This window comes from Gavia stellata, chromosome 12 (assembly GCF_030936135.1).
Source record: "Gavia stellata isolate bGavSte3 chromosome 12, bGavSte3.hap2, whole genome shotgun sequence".
Lineage (NCBI taxonomy): Eukaryota > Metazoa > Chordata > Aves > Gaviiformes > Gaviidae > Gavia > Gavia stellata.
Genome location: NC_082605.1, coordinates 25,349,058 through 25,368,505, shown reverse-complemented (window position 1 = coordinate 25,368,505; position 19,448 = coordinate 25,349,058). Strand labels below are relative to the sequence as shown.

The 19,448-nt window shown below is 52.9% G+C and overlaps 1 protein-coding gene across 1 annotated transcript in view; it reads left to right on the top strand.

Annotated features, from left to right (window-relative positions):
* Positions 1-17,770, top strand: part of PLXND1 (plexin D1) — an 85,715-nt gene extending 67,945 nt beyond the window's left edge. Inside the window, exons 28-37 of the mRNA XM_059823251.1 lie at positions 2,001-2,157; positions 3,103-3,206; positions 4,276-4,339; positions 6,247-6,281; positions 8,034-8,138; positions 8,964-9,127; positions 10,602-10,749; positions 13,845-13,985; positions 14,934-15,008; positions 15,684-17,770. Of these exons, the coding sequence (XP_059679234.1) occupies positions 2,001-2,157; positions 3,103-3,206; positions 4,276-4,339; positions 6,247-6,281; positions 8,034-8,138; positions 8,964-9,127; positions 10,602-10,749; positions 13,845-13,985; positions 14,934-15,008; positions 15,684-15,800 (1,110 nt within the window). The 3' untranslated portion in view covers positions 15,801-17,770. The remainder of the gene's footprint in view (positions 1-2,000; positions 2,158-3,102; positions 3,207-4,275; positions 4,340-6,246; positions 6,282-8,033; positions 8,139-8,963; positions 9,128-10,601; positions 10,750-13,844; positions 13,986-14,933; positions 15,009-15,683) is intronic.
* The last annotated feature ends 1,678 nt before the right edge of the window (positions 17,771-19,448 follow it).

The window sequence follows — 19,448 nt, the reverse complement described above, 5'->3', positions numbered from 1 at the left end:
TGCAGGTGCGATGATAACCACGTAAATTTTACACCTGTGCAGGCACCTTGCCGCTGCCTAAGCACATGACTACAGAACAAGGCTCGTAATGACTGTTTTCACGTCTGTTCCTTGGTGGGTCACCTAAGTACCTCAGATTAGGGGTGAAGGGAGGTAAGAAAATTGGTTCTGCCATATTCAGAGTGTTAAAGCAACAGGTTTACCATTCCCAGAAAAAGAGCATCTTCACTAGCAGTGGGAAGGTGCTGGCTGCAAACCTGAGTCCTGGGGTGATGGCTTTGCCCAGGGTGTTAGAGGACTGGTGCTGAAAAGCGGTTCTGCAAAATGCCTCCTATGGGAACAGGGCAGACGAGGGCTGTGCGTGTGAAGGGCTCAGTTCCCTCCAGTGCCTGACATAGAATTCAACAGACGCCTTTCCAGAGCCTGGGTCAAATCCTGCTTTCAATTACCTGGCATAAATCTGGAGTAGCTTCACTGAAGTCAGTGGGTTACCCCAGATGTGCATCACCATAACTCAGAGCAGGTTCGAGCTCCACATCCTCTGCAGATTCCTGTTACCAATTGACCTGTAAATTTACAGCGCAGACCAAGAGGGGTTAGCAGCAGGGCGCAAAGTATTAGCTTTCTCGGCAGAAATGGTAACTTCATAAGTCTGAGCAGGGGAAGTGTGGCTGCTTCCTGCTTTGTTTGCCAGAAGAGAAACAAAAGTGAACAGGGTATGTTGGAGGAAGGAGAGCAATGCAGGGTTAGTGCTAACTGACAGGTAATCCCCCACATTGCTGGTAACTGAAGCCCTGCTTTAAAAAACACCTGCACAGTATAGAATGTGAAAAAACATCTTCATTTAATGCTATGGAGAAAAGTGGACTTCATCTGTGCATTCACATTGTTCTCATAGTCAAGGATGCTGACTCTGTACCCTGATAGGTAAAAGCAGCGTTTGAAAAGGAACCTCTAGGCTGCGAAAATCCCAGCCGTAACTCTCACCTGTACCAGGTGTCCTTCTAAAGGCAGCTGTGCTTATGCACAAGCGATGCTCCTGGCATCTGCACCTTCCTGCCCTGGGCTTGCCAGTCAGGCAGTGAGATGGCTTCAGGGTTGCATTCACCACTAAATGAAGGCAGAGTGTTGCCCTCGGGTTCAGGCGCACCAAGGAGCGGAGGACACAAGCAGACGCAGAGCTGAGGCTGTCCCAGAGCGAAGCCCCCAGGCGGGAGGGAGACGCCATGCTTGTAGCGTCTGGCTCTGCACAGCTTGCGAGAGGAGGAGGCACCTGGACTCTGCCTCGTCTTGCTTGGCTGGCATGGCAGCAGCTCCTAGAAGAGGAGATGCTTTTTTATAGGAAGAGTCACTCTCATTGCCCTGCAGCTTTCTGCTGTGACTGTAGCAGTACCTGGGCATCCCTGAGGTCCGAGCTGGTGTTTGGGCAGCCTGCAGCCCCTTGCAGCTGTTTGTCCCACTGTTCCGTATGTTCTCGAGCAGGTTATTGGGTGGTGCTGGTGGCGGACACCAGAGTTGCAGCAGACCCAGCCTGCGGCATGCTTAAAGCTTGTTTAAACAAAGGAGCTTGGCCCGTTGTGTCAGGGAGAGGCAGAGCAATGAGTCTTGGCAGTCCCATTAGTCACTGGTCGGAGCCAAGAAGCTGAGGACATGACTGGTTATGGGGGCTGACCTTTCCTCCCTCTCCTGAGGTGGTCTCTGCGTGTCAGGGGTAAGGCCCATTAGCAAGGCAGCGTGAGAGGAGGTTACAGTGTCACTCCCTGTGTCCTCCTGGCTCCATCAACAATCTAGGGCCTTCAGCCTCCGGGGGCTATAAATCAGCACCTCTCACTAGCGGTAAAGTGTAGATGACCGCATTTGGTCAGCCTGGTTTCCAGCAGCACGGTGCTCAGAGTGCACCAACAAGAGCTGTGTGGGTGCTGCAGCCTCTGCGCGTCCTTGGGAGCCAGCAGAGCTGAGTAGGTCACCCCACTCGCCCCTAACCTGGCCTCTGCCTGCAGAACCTCAACGTCTCCTTCCAAGGCTGTGGGATGGACTCCCTGAGTGTCAGGGCCATGGACACGGACACGCTCAGCCAAGTGAAGGAGAAGATTCTGGAAGCTTTCTGCAAGAATGTCCCCTACTCCCAGTGGCCAAGGGTGGAAGACGTCGACCTTGGTAAGGACCAGATGCATTGGACCAGCCAGTCCTTAAAACCAGATGAAGCACCTGATGTTGCACAGTAGCTCTCGGTGTCTATCAGAGGGCAGTGGGTGAAGCAGCGCTAGCAAGAGGGCAGACATGAAGGCAGCCTTTTCCTGAGCATGGTCTTCAGGAATGAGTGATGAGACCAGATACTGGTGGGGAGGAGGGAGCCACATAACTGGAAGGAAGCATTAGAAAAGCCCAAGTGAAGCAGAGGGATGTTTGGACTTGCACCCTTTAAAGCCTGTAGAATTAACTCCAGAACTACCCAGTGGCCAACTCCTTCTCCCAAAATTTAAGAAGGATCCAAGCCCAACGCTGGTAAGAGAAACCCACGCTGTCTGTGGTGCCTCCACGCAGCGGGCTGTGGAGACGCACCCTGGCTGGCAGCAGTTGCAAGGCCTGACGTTCAATGGAGTCAGTGCCAGAGAGAGTCTCCGTAGAAGAACGCCCTGGGCTGGAGCAGTGACGGGGCCCCGCTCCTCTCAGCTGGCGCATGCGGCGTGTCGCTCGGTCACAGATACACGACCAGCTCTGCCCTGCGGGGAGGCACCACCAACCTTCCACGTGCGGGCCATGTGGCATCTCTCCTGCCTGGTGCTCCACAAGGCAGGTCCCACACAGCTCTCAGGGGCGAGAAGAGAGAGAGGAAGGGGCAGATGTGCTCATCCCTCTCTCTCCAAGCAAAGCCTTTGTCACCTCTCCCAGCTACGTCTGCTCTAGTCTGGAAATTCCCACTCCAGGAGCTAACTCCGGAGGCCATTGCTAAACATCTGCTCTGGTTTCACAGAGCCCCGGAGGCCTCGGCAGTGGGGCTGTACAGCCCCGAGCACTGTGTGGACGGTGCCCAGAGCCTCGGGCCCCACTGCACGTGCCTCCTTCGGGCTGCTGTCTCACTTCTCCCTTCTCTGTGTTCAGAGTGGTTCGCCACCAGCACCGACAGCTACATCCTCCGGGACCTTGATGACACCTCAGTGGTTGAGGACGGCAGGAAGAAACTCAACACATTAGCACATTACAAGGTAAACCTGCCAGCGCTGCAGGAAAGCTTTTCTTCCTCGGAGCCTGCCTGGCCTCAGGGGCGAGCTGCAGTTCCCCCTCCAAAAACAGGATTATCAGGAACAAGCAGGGAGGTTGCCATAGCTCCGTGAGAGCTTCCGGGGAATAGACATCTGCCCTGGCGAGAAGCTCGTTAATATTGCAACACACTGAAACTAATTAAACACTCTTCATGCAAAACAAGTTATTACTGACAACAGAAAGAGGAGGAAAAAAAGCTCCTATTCCCAACGGCCACCAGCTTGGCTGATTAGTATCACTCTGCTCTTGATCCATGCGCCTGCTGAAATCACTGGCACAATTGTCGCTGGCTGCCCTGAGAGCAGGGCCTAGGGATGCCATCGAGGATTGGAGGCCAAAAGTGTGGGGAAATGTTGCAAATCAAATTGTTTTCTTGACCATTTTTCCTTTTAAAATTAAATGAAACCAGAAATGCTTATATGATTTCCATATTCCCTGGTATGCCTGGGAGCATAATCCTCCCTGGTCTGTAACAGTGCATGGAAAATCAAAAATGGAGCTGAGTACTTATTAATACTATTATTTGTGTAACAGCCGTGCCGCGGAGCTCCACTGTTGGCACAGTGCCCTGCTGCGCCAAGAGCCGGAGCCGCAGCACAGAGAGGTAGTACTGGCCCCGTGGGTCCGGGCTGCGGCCAGGTTCCTTCTCCCCTTCCAGGGAAAGGCAAAACGGCATCTGCACAGCCTAACACTCTCTCGTCTTCAAATTACCTGGTGTCGACATCCAAAAATGTGTCTTGCATACATGTATTTGCCTGATTATCTTTGGATTTGAGAACCTCACTATCTTGCATTTGCATTAAAAAAACCCTTTCTATGTAGGGCAGTGCCATTACTGCCAGTTTCCAAGCTGGGGAGCAGGGGCAGGCTGGCACAGAGGATGTTTGTGGCAGAGCAGTGATTGCACTAGCGTCCCCCAGCTCCTGGGATCTCCCCAGGGCCCTTCCCAGCTCTGTGGGAGGCACCATTAAGGCCCCCATCATCGACATCTGGTCTTCCCTTCCTCCGCAGATCCCTGAAGGGGCATCACTGGCCATGAGTTTGTCAGACAAGAAGGACACCACGCTGAGCAGAGGTAATGTCTCACCTCTCTTCCCCTGTTGCTGGTGACTGGGCAGAAACACTTGTGTTTTTAGAGGGGTGTCTTTGGCCAGGGATGCTGAAAGCCAGCTGCCAGTCCCCTTGCCTGGACGTTGGGGTGTGATGTTAGCCTGTGCAGGGCTGGCTCTGGTGTTACCAGCACTCGTAGAGCACCCTTTTGTAGTGGTGCATTGGGTAGAGCTGTGCATTGGTCGGGCCGGCTTTGTGCCTGGGAAGACACTGAGCGTGGTCTGGGACTGCCACCGCCGAGCGAGCTGGCCAGCCGGCAGCCCAGGGCGTGCTTAGGAAGCCCTCAGGGTCCTGCAGGGTCTCCACCGCTCTCCTGCAAACCCCCTTCGCCCACGCTGTGGCGTACGTTTGGGGCAGAGATAGCTGTGGAGCTGCAGGAGACGTACCCCCCTCCTTCCCGCGGGGCTCCCCCTTGCTACGACTGAGCGGCGCGCCCATGCTCCCCACGGGGACCGCAGGTCTGAGTCCTGCCACGCAGGCAGCGGCAGTGCAACCATCCCAGGTGGGACTAACGGCGAGACAGACAGGCAGAGTGGAGATGCTTAGCACTGTAATGACTGCCATGTGTGGTGGCATTGCCTGAACCACAGCCTGCACCCGGGGAGGGGAAGAGGGATGTGGGGAGCTGGGAACAGGGCTTCTGCAGGGCATGGACAGAGCAGGCACGCTGGCCCGCAGGCGTCCGGGATGGTAACGGCCTCGGCACGAGGGCATTTGTGTCAGGGCTGCTGAATAGCCCCATCCATCACGGCCCATCCCTTTATGGCTGCTGCTGGGCTGTGTGCTGCCCCTTCACGGCGAAACGTCCCCACCAGACGCAGGCAGCAGAGCTCCAGCCAGACTGGGGGGACGGGCAGCAGGTCGAAGCTGCAGTGGCCACTGGAGAGGTCACAGATCCCCAAGTCTGGGACTGACCTTGGAGAGTGGGCGGCTCCCACACCCCTTCTAACTTTAAGGCTTGTCTAAGTCACTTGCAAAAAAGTGAGGGTTTGTGCCCGCTTTTCCTTCTGTAGGAGAAATGAAGAAGGTCTGGGAAGTATAGATTGCTGATATACACACTGTGGGAGATGCAAGTGTCATGCTTGTGGTTTTGCTTTAAAAATGTGTTATCCAGTATCCTGCTCTCTCCACTTGCTGGGGTGCTGAGTGTTTTCCCAGCCCTTAAGCTAGAGGTGTTTGCACCTTTCGTCTCACATTCTCATTAGGGTTTTGCATTCAGTCTATGCTAACAAAGTGAAAAAAAAGAAGGATCTAAACCCACTTGATTGGAAAAACCCTTTCCCTCCCAGTTACCCATGTTCAGTTTCTTGCCAGCATATTTCGGGGTTTCAGGCTGTGCAGAGAATCAAAACAGACCAAGGGAGACAAAAATTCACATTGAACAAGGAGTTTCAAACCCTGTCTCCAGGCTGCTGGCACTGAGCCTGTGTCTGCCATGGGAGTCCTTTCGACCGCTGGAGTGAGGAGCTGCTCGGAGCTGCAGCCGACCCGATGGCGAGGCTGGGAGATGGCCCAGGGCGCGCAGGGCTGGGGGACATCGTGGGGCATCACAGGGCATTGCGGAGCACCACGATGCAGGAGCGCCCCTGTGCTGATCCTCCTCTTGCACTCTTGGGTCCCTCTTAAAACACCCCTTGGGAGACCTCAAGTCCTCCTTAAAGTACTTCCTGAGGCCCTCACCACGCACCCCAGAAGGCGATAAACACCACCAACACAAAAACGCTGAGGTCCCTTGGTGTGGGAACACCAGCTAGGTGTTGGGGTTCTTGGGGAAAGCAAAATGCCTCCTGACGCAGAGGGCGTCTGCGGAGGCGGGTTTCGGTTTGGGTCCCCTGACTAAGCCTCTGTGTCTCTCTCTCTTGTGCTTCACAGTGAAAGATTTGGACACTGAAAAGTACTTCCACTTGGTAAGTACCCCTCTCCCGGCTGTGGAGGCTGGTGGCTGCGTGCGGGGGGGCTGGGGGCCACTCTCCCTTCCTGTCCTCCCAGGGGAGCTGTGTTGAGGAGCAGAGCTGTCGCTCCAGGACACCCACTCTGCAGCATGGCACTGGCATGCAAGGGGATGGGTCACAGCAGTGGCTCCGCTCCCCCAGACTCCTCCTGAGGCCGCTGGCAGAGTGCAGGCAGGCAACGCAGCCCAGCACAGGGGGGCTGGCGGGGTGCTGGAGGAAGGGCTCCTTGCAGCAGTGGAGGGGTGCCCATCTAATCTCCTGCGCATTTCGACATATTTCACCTTTATGATGGCCACCCCTTAGCAGACAAGGGAAGCTGTTGCTTTCATCCCTGCAAACGGGGGCTGTTTTCAAAACAGGCTGCTTTCATCTGCGGCAGCAGCCGGTCCCTGCTGCACCGGGGCAGGCAGGCCCGGGGCTGTGGCAAGCCCTCAGCAAGGCAGGGGGGCCAAGTTGTCCTCAGCTGCCAGGCTGGCTGCCGGGGAGACATCCCCCCGGAAGGCGGCAGCCTGGAAAGCGCTGGGAGCAAAGAGGTGACCAGTCAGGCTGTGTGTGCAGCAATCCCTTGTCTTTCCTGCGCTTAAGTCTCTGGGTGCTGTTTTTTCAGTGTATGTGATGAAAGAGGAGAAAATCTCAGCCTTACTGATACTAACTTAATTCATCTCCGTGGGCTGGACCGTCAGATGTGATGAACAAGCTGGATCAGGGCTCATTGATTTTCTTCAGAGAGGCTCAAAGAGGTGCAGAAAGGTTATCTGTAGACAAGCTTTAGTATTATGGGGCATAATAAAAAATTACCGGGATGGCAAAGTAATTGTTGTGCATGATCTAGCTGTCAGCAGCCACAGAGAGATCAGGAGTGCGGCGCAGCGCCGCCCGTAGCACCCTGCGCAGCCGTGGTCAAGTCACCTACCGGGAGCTCCTGGCATGCCGCCTGCTTCCCAGGGCTGGGGAGATTTATTAGTTCCGGCTTGTGCGCCACGCTACAAGTACGAAGTGCTAAATGTTGCTAAAAGCTGTCACGAAAAAAAAGTGTTATGGACAACAACAATATTTTATAGTCTGATTTTTTTTCTCTGCTAAAGTTTCTGTGCTCAAATAGAGTACAAACACACAATGCACGCACGCACGTGCATGCACGCACATGTACACACAGAGCAAGGCGGGAGAAGGGGTGGGAAACCAAATGTGCACACATGAAACAATGCCAAGATGGACTTAAATGGCTTGCTAGGTCATTATAGAGCAGTGGTTAACTGACCTGGCCAGTAGAAGACTTATTTTGGTTATTAAAAAGGCCAGGGTAGGAATACTGGCTGATCGTTCTTGCACTTTTTCCAAATCTAAGAAAAGCTGGTTTCTGTGGAAGCCTTGTGCATTGCTCCTGGGACCCTAAACTGCAGCCACACAGGAGTACTGCCCAGAGACCAGGAAGGCGAGCAGACTAACATGCAAAGTGAGATTGATTGTTTCATTTTCTTTCTTTGTCTAGCTTGAGAGAGGCAATAAAAAGCACAAGAGAAACAAATGTCAGAAAAACTGAGTATTATGAATCACTTTTTTAAAGCCATATAAGGGTGTATGTATAACACAGTAACTACTTTTTAACTGAATTTTATATGCAGTTGAAATTCTATACTTAAAGGAAAATTCAGTGTGACACTTCCAGAGAGGAGTGCTCTGAACATGTGTTTTATATTGGACCAGGTTCTCCCAACCGATGAATCAGTTGAACATAAGAAGTCCCACAGACAGAGCCATAGGAAGAAAGTCCTACCGGAGATCTACCTAACCAGGCTTCTCTCCACAAAGGTAGGAGACGGGATGCCCTCCTTCGTGGCAGGTGGGATTATGGTTTGCAGTCTGTAGCAAGAAGCCTACTCTAGGGAAGGAGCGCTGCGGGGCCAGTCGCTCTCGAGAGGCGGTGGGACTCTTCTGTCCTGGACAGTTGGAGCAAGTTTAGCGAGGCTGCTGGGCACTGCTGGCTACTTGGATTCCCTCCAGCTTTCCAGCTTGCCCTCGGAGCAGCAGCACTGCTGTGTGAAGCCCCACACGATTTCCCGGGGCTGATCTGGGGTCGGTGCACATGAAAGGGATGCTGACCTCCTCAGGGCTCATGATGCGCAGTTCAGACCTGAACCCATCTCCCCAGTGAGAGATCCTGCTGGGAAAGGAGGTGGAGATGCTTAGCTCTGGGAGCAGAGGGAATGTCTGTGCGATCTTAATTCAGATTTGAATTTCCCCACTCTCTGCAAGTGCTCAGCTCCAGCAGTTGGGCTCCCAGCCCATCTTTAATCCCAGCATGATGCCTCACTGGAGCAGAGATCACAAGAATGGCCAGCAGTCTCCAGTCTTCTTTGTATTTATTGTGCAGAACAATCACAGATGTGAGATCCTAGCAGTAAGAAAGAAAATCTCAATGCCAAAAGAAATTAAACCCAAATGCAAGCTAATTATATCGCTATGCACAAACAAACCTTTCCCTCCCTGCTTCGGCATCCCCTTTCTCTTCTGATTTATCCAACTGGCAGCAAAGGATTTCCCCTTGTGCGCAGCAGTCACAGCCCCTTACGCTGTTTTCCTGGACTCGGGGGCTGCTGCTTTCCCCGGTCTCCATCGTGTGCGCTTGTCCCACAGGGCACGCTGCAGAAGTTCCTGGATGACTTGTTCAAAGCCATTCTCAGTATCCGAGATGATAAACCACCTGTGGCCGTGAAGTATTTCTTTGACTTCCTAGAGGAGCAAGCAGAGAAAAGAGGGATCACAGACCCTGACACTATGCACATCTGGAAGACCAACAGGTTTGAAAGAGGAAATCTCTTCTTTCTTTCCTTCCTTCCATCTCTCAGGAGCAGCAGCTGCAAAGCCTTGGTGTCCTGGACCGATCATTAGGTTGCTAAAAGTAGAAGAGGGACTTGGAAAACAGTAGGGAGTGGCGAGGGGGCGGTGAAAGATGAGGCCAAACACAGGCTTGGAGAGCTTTGAACAAACACAGAGCTCAGGGGAGTGGCGAGCTGGAAGAGGAGGCATAGGCAGATAAAGGGCAGAACAAACTGGCACACTAATACAAATAATTAAAGGAGAAATAGAAGAGGGACGGGATGACGGGAGACAGCAATGATGTTAGCTCCAAGCACTGGAGATCTGAGACAGAGTCCAAAATCATGTCAGGTCTTAAAACATCATGGAGATTCTAAAAACAGCATATTTGGCTCCTTTTCATTTGCCTCCTGGCTTTTCAGCCCTTGGGGGCACTTTTCCCGACTTATCTCTGTAACCAAGCTGAGACTCCAGGGTATTCACAGGACTCCAGGAGCTGGTGCTGTGACAGCAGCATGCTGGCGGGCACCACAGCACTGGGGACCAGCCGGGAGTGGTGCTGAGGGACATGATGAGCAGCAGGAATGGGGTGGGGAGCCAACGTGAAGGGGGGAAATAGAGCAGGGGAGACACCAGGAGATTTAACCAGGGAGAGCAGGGAGCTTGGAGGGAGCATCAAGGAGAGGCTCAGCACTTCTGAGGCTGCAGGGACAGTAACTGTTTCCAGCCCAACATGTGAAAATTAAAAACAAATTTGGCTGGGATAGCAGGCATGCAGACACAACCATTGAGCTGCAGATTTGCATACCCTTCATTACCTTTAATTGCCAGTAAAGCAAAGACTTATAGCAGCTTTCACTCCTCAGCTGCTGAAGAGGAATGGTAGGAAGGGCAAGCGATATACCGAAACTATGTTGTGGCCAAATGAGCACTGAAATAAGTGGAGGAGAAAATGATGAGAGAGCAGAAAAAGACACATGAAATGCATTTCACAGGGCCAGGCTTACCATCAGAACCAGATGACGGTTACTGTCAGGGAAGACGGAAAAGGAGCTGACACCATTGCTACAGAAATCAGCAAGTGAGGAAGCCTGATTCGACAGCCCCATGCAGGCAAACCTGCCAGTGTCTCTCCCGGAGCATAGCTGGCTCAGGGAGCTGCTGAAGGAGCAAGGGTATACACTCACCTAGACAAGGCTGTACACAAAGTCTCCTGTCTGTGCCATGTCCTTCAGCCTGAAGAAAGGCCTCTTCAGGGTGAAGATGTGTGCCTGCCCCTCTAGCTAGGCAGAAGGCCATACGCTAGCAGGATGTGATTAAATAGCAGAACCTGGCTCCTCGTTTTTTCCTCTCTACTATTCCCTTTCTACCATCATCTTTCCCGCATTTCCTCCCCTCTCCCTCTGGAGTACAAAAACTCACCCAGTGTGTGTTCCTGGCTTGTTTCCCTCACAGCCTACCTCTGAGGTTTTGGGTCAACATCCTGAAGAACCCCCAGTTCGTCTTCGACATTGACAAGACAGACCACATCGATGCCTGTCTCTCTGTGATAGCCCAGGCCTTCATTGACGCCTGCTCCCTGTCTGACCTGCAGCTGGGCAAGGTACCCTCCAGAGAGGACAGCTCGCTCCTGCTGGGGCAGTCATAGACACAGACCAGTATGGGTGGGAAGGGACTGTCACAGGTCACCCAGTCCAACCTCCCCCAGCAGCGGGGCTGGCTGGGAGCCACTTGCTCAGGTTCATGCAGTTAAGTTTTGGCTGTCTCCAAGGATGAGTTCTCCCCCTCCTTCCCCCCCAACTTTGAGCTTGAAATTCGCACCCTTCCTGTCATAAACAACAGTCAGGCAGTGGGAACACACGGTCACAAGCAAGAGGGACAAAGGGCTGAGGCCCCAGCCCGGAAAACTCTGAGGATGGAGACCCAGCCACTGGCTCAGTGTTGGCCAGTGGCCGTATGAGTTGTACCAGGAGAGCACCCAGCTTACTCAGTGCAGCGTCTGTAACGCTTCCTGACGGGGCTGAGCTGGTGCCTGAGCAGACGAATATTCTCTGTTGTGGGCTCGGGCAGGGGTGTAACGTACCAAGGTGAGCACAGGTGGGTGTCAGTTCTGCTCTGGACGCGGGTACGGGGCATGGGCAGGCTCAGCGTGGGAGAGCAGCTCCCTCAGTCAGGGCTGGTTTAGGGGACAGCATTAGCATAACAATCCCATAACAGCAGCTGAGGGACGATGTAAACTCCCAGTGGCAGGACAGAAAATGACATAGCTTCAGGTGAAGCTTTAATCATCGCTGTCAGTGATTTCTGCACAGCCTCTCACCTGGGAGAGCCGTGAGAAGCTCAGGAGCCGAGCCAAGCCTTCACGAACATGCGCTGTGCCTGCCCAGGCAGCACAGACCCAGCCTGGCTCACGTGGAGGTGTGGGGACTGCCAAGGGCCATCCCGTTGACACCACTCATCAGAGCATGGGAAGCACTTGGCGGGCGCTGCCGCAGCCTTGCCAGTGGAGCAGTTGGTGCTCCCCTCAGGCGGCAGTGCCTCCATCACATGCTGGCCGCCTCTGGCATGCTGTCAGAGCCCAGCGGACTCAGCACTCCCGCCTAGGAAGCTAAGCCTGCTCTGAGCAAACGCGAGGCTGCACGGGCCATGTCTCCTCTCCCATCATCAGGCTCCCACGCACCATCCTGCGGGGCTGGGAGGCAATGAGACATCCAGCGCGCATGTTTTCTGTTCTCTCACTGGCTTGGCTGAGTGTGGTGTTGACATTTGAAACTTCCCGACATAAATAAGTTTTATTAAGAAATGCTGTAAATCGTCCCCTGCTGCCCCCCGCCCCAGAGGCTGGCAGCAGCACAGTGCGTGACGTAGAGGGGACCCTATGGAGGGAGGGGCGAGAGACGGGCGCTGCTCAGCACATCCCCCAGACTGAGAGCAACAGGAACCCTTCAGTGGGAGAGGTTAATACTGGAGGAAGATCTAATGAGCGCTTGATTTTTTGTTTGTTTGGGTTTTAGACTTTTTTTTTTGCATGTGTTACGAAACACCTACAATTTGTCCTTGTCAAGCTGTGGATGAGGGGAAGAGGGGTCAGCCGGAGTCAGACAGCAGATGGAAACATTTTTCAGGAATACAATAGCATAAGTGAAGGAATTGTTGAGTAATGTGGGAAGAATAAATCCTCAGCATAAAAACCAGCTTGCACGTACACACAGCATACAGCTGAATGTTTTCCAGGCTGGATTCTTCCCCTGGTTTCAGCATGTTGCTCTTGATACTGCAAATGTGAGAGCAGACTCAGACTCCATACATCTACAGTGCGCAAGCAGTTAATAAACCAGTACCCATCTCTTCACAATACAGAGTGAAGAAATCAGACACAAATTAAAAAATAACTCAAAAAAGAGGCAGCATGGGTTTCTTTTGTGTTTCTAAGGGGGAAAAAAATGTTGTGAGCAGGCTCTGTAACTTGGCTGTATTCCTGTAATGCCTTGTCATTGGGTTTGAAAATAAACTGCTGTGGGATCTGGTGCCACAGCCTGGTGCCCATTTCCCCTGCAGCATTAGCCATGCTACGTATCGCAGCAGCAGATTGCAGGTACCCTGGGCTTCCTTATTTACTGCCCGCTACAGCTGAAGGTGCTGCCTCCACAGCTAGAGCCCTGCGTGCTTGTCTCCTCTGAAGAGCCTCCCTCCACCTGTCAGAGCATCAAGGAGCAGTCCCGCACTTCAGTGGCGGGGCGGGGGGGACATGTTGATCTTACTCCCCTCTGTGTCCCAGAGCCTGGGGCTGATTCCCTTTGGGATGCAATGCTAGGCCAGTCAGCCAAGTTCATTCCCAGGGTAATGATATCAGCAGGGCAGGATTGCCTTGAGGTTAAAATCATTCATGCTTGTGTTTGCAAGGAGTGCGGGCGGGGTTATGCCTTCACTGGTACAACGCAATCGTGTGGCTGGGAGGTTAAGACTGCTTTGTCTAAGATGACATTAATCAAGAGAACTCAGTATTTTCTGTTAATTACTTCACATGCACTCAATATAGGCCAGGCAGGCTGGGTTAGCCAATGCAAAATAAATCAAAGCTACATGAAAAATCCAAGAGCAACATTTCAACTGACAAAGTTCAGCTTGTAAGAGAGCTTTGTTCTTCCGTTTAAATCAAACTGGCTGCTCAAGAGACCTGAGTAAATGCATGCAGAAGCCCTTTCCTTGTTACCGATTTCCACACGCAGAGCCATGGAGCACAAGTGTTTAACCCAGTTGTGTTACACTCATCTGCAGAGCATCACCTGGCAGCAAGCCACCTCACCTGACCTTGTGCATGCTTTTTAGCCTGCCCTTGCTGCAAATTAAAACACATTCACATAGACCACCTTCACGGCATTGTAGCTAACAAACGCTTGGCTCGTGCTAGGAAGAAGGTCAGAGGGACAGTGCTGTGGCTCTGCAGGTGGGTAGTACCTGTCCACAGCACCTCAGTATGTTTGAGCAAGCGCCTCTGTCATAGCTCTTTTGTGCCTCATTGCCGTCCCACCACACTCCTGTCTGTGTAAAGCCAGGACCAAAGACATAGCTGTTTCCTGAACCCACCTGTAGCTGAAGTCTGTGTGTGATGGTTAGCACTTTGGTCAGACAAACAGGATAAAAAGTTTTCCGCCAGGAACAATAGTGTCTGATTTCGTTTTCTCGCCCTTGCTCTAGGACTCCCCGACCAATAAACTACTGTACGCCAAGGAGATCCCTGAGTATAGAAAGATAGTGCAGCGATACTACAAGCAAATTCACGACATGCCCCCGCTCAGTGAGCAGGAAATGAATGCCCACCTCGCAGAGGAGTCGCGGGTAAGGCACACTGGGCTGCAGCAGGCAGAGCGGGGGGCTCAGCCAGCGCACACCCCCATGCCGGCGACGGGGTCGGGTCTGCGGGCTCGGTGGCCTGCTGGAGCGAGGAGCACCGAGCCTGCTCTGCTCTGGCTGACAGCAGGAGTTGGGGACCGGCAGGGAACGCAGACAGGCTGCAATCAGCTACTGCATAGATGCTGGAAGGAGCAAACAAGAAAGGATATTTTGCCTCAAACTTCCACACACAAACTTCATCTGACCTAATTCCAAGCATCTTCAATTACTGCCAGAGCTGCAGTAAACACCCACGAGTTAGCTTGAACCTAACTAGCTTTGGCACCACTGGGAGTTGAAAGTGAAATTCAGTGCCAAAAAGCCAGGAAGTTTGGAAACGGATCTGCGCAGTCCCACAGCCCCCCAGCCAGCTGGCCCCTGGGCACCCACTGCCAGGGCCGGCCCCGAGTCCCAGCCAGCCCGCTGGCAGCCGGCCCAGGTGTGGGATGCCGGCCCTGGTACCAGCTACGGGAGCTCACAGACATGCTCCAGATCCAAGTCCTGCCAGCGATGCGCCACAGCTTCCTCAAAATCAAACCATCTCCCCACGGCGTTTTGGCTTCAGCCACCGAGCGGGTTTTTTCCATCAGCATTCCTCTGCCCAGCTCTCCTGCTGCCCCGTCCTTTGAAATGGCTTTGAGCACTGAGGGGTAAACAGTGCAATCAAGTGTGGGCATTTAAGGCTGGCTTTAAAAAGACAGAGACCATTTCTGATGTAAGCAAATGCACCTTCCTTAAAGGAGTAAGTCAAAAGTCTGGCTGCATTAATACAACAGTAACAAAAATACCCAGGCAAAACCTTCTTTTAATCTAGTTAATGCCTGCTGGTTGGGCTTGAACTCGCTTGCTGTATCACGTTAATATTCCTTCCCTCTTTGTTCCGTCTTTATAAAGAAATACCGGAATGAATTCAACACCAACGTCGCCATGGCTGAGATATACAAATACGCCAAGAGATATCGCTCCCAGGTAAGTGGGTTCAGCTGCACTTGGGCCTCAGCATACCTGTGGAGGGAATAACAAGCGGTATGTTGTAACCAGATGTCTGCATCCAGTCCCACAGAAAAGGAATTATTGTTTTTTGCATAATCCCACGCACATATGTAATATATGCACACACAGATGCACCTGCTCTCCTATCCCTTGGCTGACGCGACTCCTTGGAAGAGAAGGCCAGCTATTCCTGGCTGATTTTAACAGCGTTTGGCTGGGCCGGACTGAAGGGGGGCTGCTCAATGTGTAGACCCACAGATGCTTTCAAGAGGGCACAGCACGCTGATGCAGTCCACACCCAAAATAACCTGCCACCCGCCGCCACCAGCTGAGGCGCCAGCCCTGGCTGGCTCCTGACCCCCTGCACCCTCGCGCTGCAGGCTAGCTCTGCGCTGTGATCTTTATTATTACAATGGTTTTTGCTTGCATCCCCTCCTCTCCCACCCCCTGCCCAGGGACTCGGCTGTGCCCTGGAGCAGCCAGAGGGTGCCGGGGCGTGTGAGCGCAGGGGCTGAGGGGTAGGTTGGGCTCTCCCCATTAGAGATCTGGCTGGGATTCAGGCTCAACAGGGCTGGCGGGGGAGCTGGGCTGGCGGGTGGGCACCCCCGCCGGGCACTGCCTCAGCCACCTACCTGCCTGCATCCCCTGCAGATCGTGGCTGCCCTGGATGCCAACCCCACGACGAAGCGCACCCAGCTCCAGCACAAGTTTGAGCAAGTGATTGCACTCATGGAGGATAACATCTACGAGTGCTGCAGCGAAGCCTAGGCCAACTGCAGCCCTGGAAGTGACCTTCTCCGCAGCGCAGTGCCCTAGGGAACCTGCCTTCAGCTGCAGATACACCGTGGATCGCCTCCGCCAGGATCATTCTCAAACCAGCCTTGTGGTGGGGGTGAGCCTGGCCTGTGGCTGAAGGACTCCCTCACCTAACAAGAAGCCACGAGACACCTTTCCGAGGAGCTCAAAAACCCTCTGGTCTGCACTGTGGCACCCATAGTTTGTTTGCTGTTGCCAGCCAGAAATGGAGACGTGATACTTTTGGCAAGCTCAGTTCACCACTTCCCTCTGATCAGCGCCCAAGCGGTCAGTGGCTCCCTGCATCCCTGTTTGTGGTTCCTCAGGAGGAGAGACAGGGCTGCAGAAGCCATAACAATAGACACAAAGCAGAAGGGTAGCCTCAGGGAGTAACGAGCGGATACAGAAAGGCTATGGAAGTAACGCCTGAGCTCCCTTCCACACCATCCCTCTGACATCCTTGTTTTTCCAACACCAAGACTCTATCAATTGTTCACTATCTGCTGCATTCTGTGTATTTTTGTGCCTTTTAATTTTTGTACTATTTGTGTAAACATAACCACTCCTCCCCATGAGACTTGGGCAACACAGGGAACTTGGGGCTGAGACAAAGCAGTTGCTTCTCAAGTAGCTAAGGCATGGTGAAAGCACTTTATCCCCTACCAGAGACAGCTGTTATGGAGCTGGAGGGAGCACGTTAGACAGTGTGGGAAGGGCTGTTCCGCCTTCCCCCGGTTCCCAAATCCACGTGCACAGTGAGCTGGAGTTGCAGTGGGTAGGCAAATATCCCCTAACGACCCACCTTTCAGCCAGCCAGTCACAGGCATGGCTTCTGTCTAGAAGCAGAAGACCAGACATAGTGGATGAGGGGCAGGACTTCTGCCTCATGCTCCCGTCGCCCTGCCATGCTGGCTGCGCACACATCTATGGCACTGCCCCAGCACAGTCCCAGTAATGCCGCTTATGCCGACAGGGGTTAGCTCCTGCTGACAGCCCTCTGACAGAGTGGGCTTGAGCCACACGCAGGGCAAAAACACCAGGTAGCATCTTCCCCCCCTCTGCCCCACGTACTGCAGCATCTTCCTGTGATCATCACCGAAAACAAGGTCAGTGCTACAGAGGTGTCTTCCTAAAGCAGCTTGTTCTGCTTTCTTCAGACCCAGCCCACCATGGTTGTTGCCTGAGAGCAACCAAGAAGGCGCAGTTTTACTGCGCATCCAGTCTTTTTTTCAGCCCATAAAGGTAAAGGGACTGGACCTCATCCACCTGGCAGCACAGTGCTCTCACTCACGCAGAACAGCTCCAGCTCCCCAAGCTGCAAAAAAGGCAGAAAGCGTCTCATGCCTCCTTACACTGGGGTCAGCAAGGAAGCTCTCACTGTGCAGACCTAGAAACTTCACTGCCATCCTGCGGCATCCACACTGGGGCAAACCCCCCATCGCAGCTTGGTGGCCCGTTCTCCTTTCTGCTGGCAACTTTGTCCTTTCTGCAGCCAGGGGAGCTGTGACCGCTCTGGTCTTCTCCAAGCATCACACAGACCCCTGTGTAGAGGCTGGACCACAGCTAGCGCCACATGTTTGAAGCCAGCATTCACATGCAGGCAAAGGCAACCTGCCCGTGAAAGCTAAACCCAGCCATAGCCACATTTTCAAACTGCCAAATAGAAAAGAAAAAAAAAAGAAAAAAAGGAAAAAAGTTACTACCTCACTCCAGGCAGGGTCTAAGGTGAGCCTCCATTACTCATCCAGCTGGCAAGGATGCAACCTGGTATTAGATGACTTTGATCCACCAAAACTCCTCCTGGGTGACTCACTGCTGTGGACAGGTGGCCTCCATCCCACCGTTTCCACTAATGCCACATCTGTCAGAAATTGGAACATCAGAATTGTGTATGTGTATATAGATATCTATTTTAAAACAAATGATAGACTTTATCCAGTATGTTGGGGGGGGGGGGGACACAACAGTAGGGAAAGGGGAAAAAACAGAGGGGTGTTTGTTTTTTTTTTTTTTAAAAGAGAACTACAGAAAAAGTACATACACTGTGGAGGTTTCAATGTCTTTGCTGAGGATGTGGCTTCAGAATAGAAACTCTAAGAATGTAGCTGGGCTACATTTTATTTTGAAAGTGATTTCACAAAAAATTCTTGAATTTTGTTTTTCTTTTAGAAACTGTGAATAGCTGCCAGAGATATAGGCAGGCCCAGCACAGGAAGGGCGAGGGTGAGAAGGACCGAGGTAGCAGAGAACGTTAAGCTTGGCTGGAGGTGGGGGAAGGGCTATGGAGCAATAGCTCCGTGTTGTTACAGGGAAAGGACACAGGTGAGCCGATGGTATAGTTTGCCTCCAGGTGATGTGACTGGGCCATGTATTAGGGCCTATTGCTTTATTATTTAATTTTTTCCAAAGCAAAAAAAAAAGTAGTTGCTTCAACCATTTTAAAGGAACAACTTAAATGGAGCAGAAGCTTGAGGGTTTGTAGTGTTGCTTTGAACCCCCAAGCCCTTTGTAACTGTTTTTAAACTTTGGCACGTGTTGTGGGTGTAGTGCCCTTACCTGCTGTGTAGTGGAAGTGGCAGACTTGGAAAAGCCTATCTTTGTAATAAAACAAGGTGCTGAAACCCATGTAGTGAAGTTCCTACCTGTGTGCGTGCAGAGGACACACGACATTGCGGGAGATGCCTCTCACCACCTGCGAGGTCAGGCTGCTGTCCCTTGCCCAAGGACAGGCACCTCTCCTCCCACCCACCCCGGCCTGCCGACCACTGCGCTCATCCGGCACAGAGCCACAGGGAGGAGGGTGGCTCATGGGGGTGTGCTGCAAGTTTTGCACGTATGAGACACACAGTGCTTGGCAGCTCAGCTGCCAACCACCTTTGTTTCCGTATGAGACAAGTTTTTACCCCTCTGGCTGCAGAGCCCTGGCTTCCTGCAGAGCATGCTGCGGCCACACACCGCTCCGGCTACCCGGTAGCACAGCTCCCACGAGAACAGGAACTGGCACAGGAAGGGGAAGGTCGGTGTGAAGACACAACCACACGCCTGAACTGACCGCAGACTGTGCTGCGCATGCAAAGACCAGTAACACCACAGCAGTGCCCAGAGCTGGGCACCCTTACCTCTGCCAGGTGCCATCAGCCCACAAATCGGTGTCTTCTCCCAGCCCTGGGGAGCCCAGCGCCTGCTCTGCACCACCACTGCCAGCCCTCGAGGCTTCTGGCTTCAGCACCGTGACACGAGCTGCATCCTGTAGGTCTTAATAACCACGGCATTGCTAAATCCTCTCTCTTCCACCTCCCCCAGTAAAAGCTGCTCTTTCCAGGCACCAGAGGGATTTTCTTTTCCCACTAGAAAGTTGATTCTTAGTAAAGCTAAATCCAGCCATTAAATGATTTGGCCTCTCTCAAAGCAAAAGAGCCTCATGTTTCACACTGGGTGCCTGGTGAGAGAGGACGCAGCTCCTGCCCAGTTCTGTTACAGGACATTTCCATGCTAGCGACAAGTGCTTTGTGAGGTTAACCATCACCAAAGGGCTGGTTATTACTGCAGCATCCCCCACCCTGTCCCTGGGGGGAGACAAGTTTTGGCTCCATTAAAGATGGATCAACGTGGCCAAGGCTG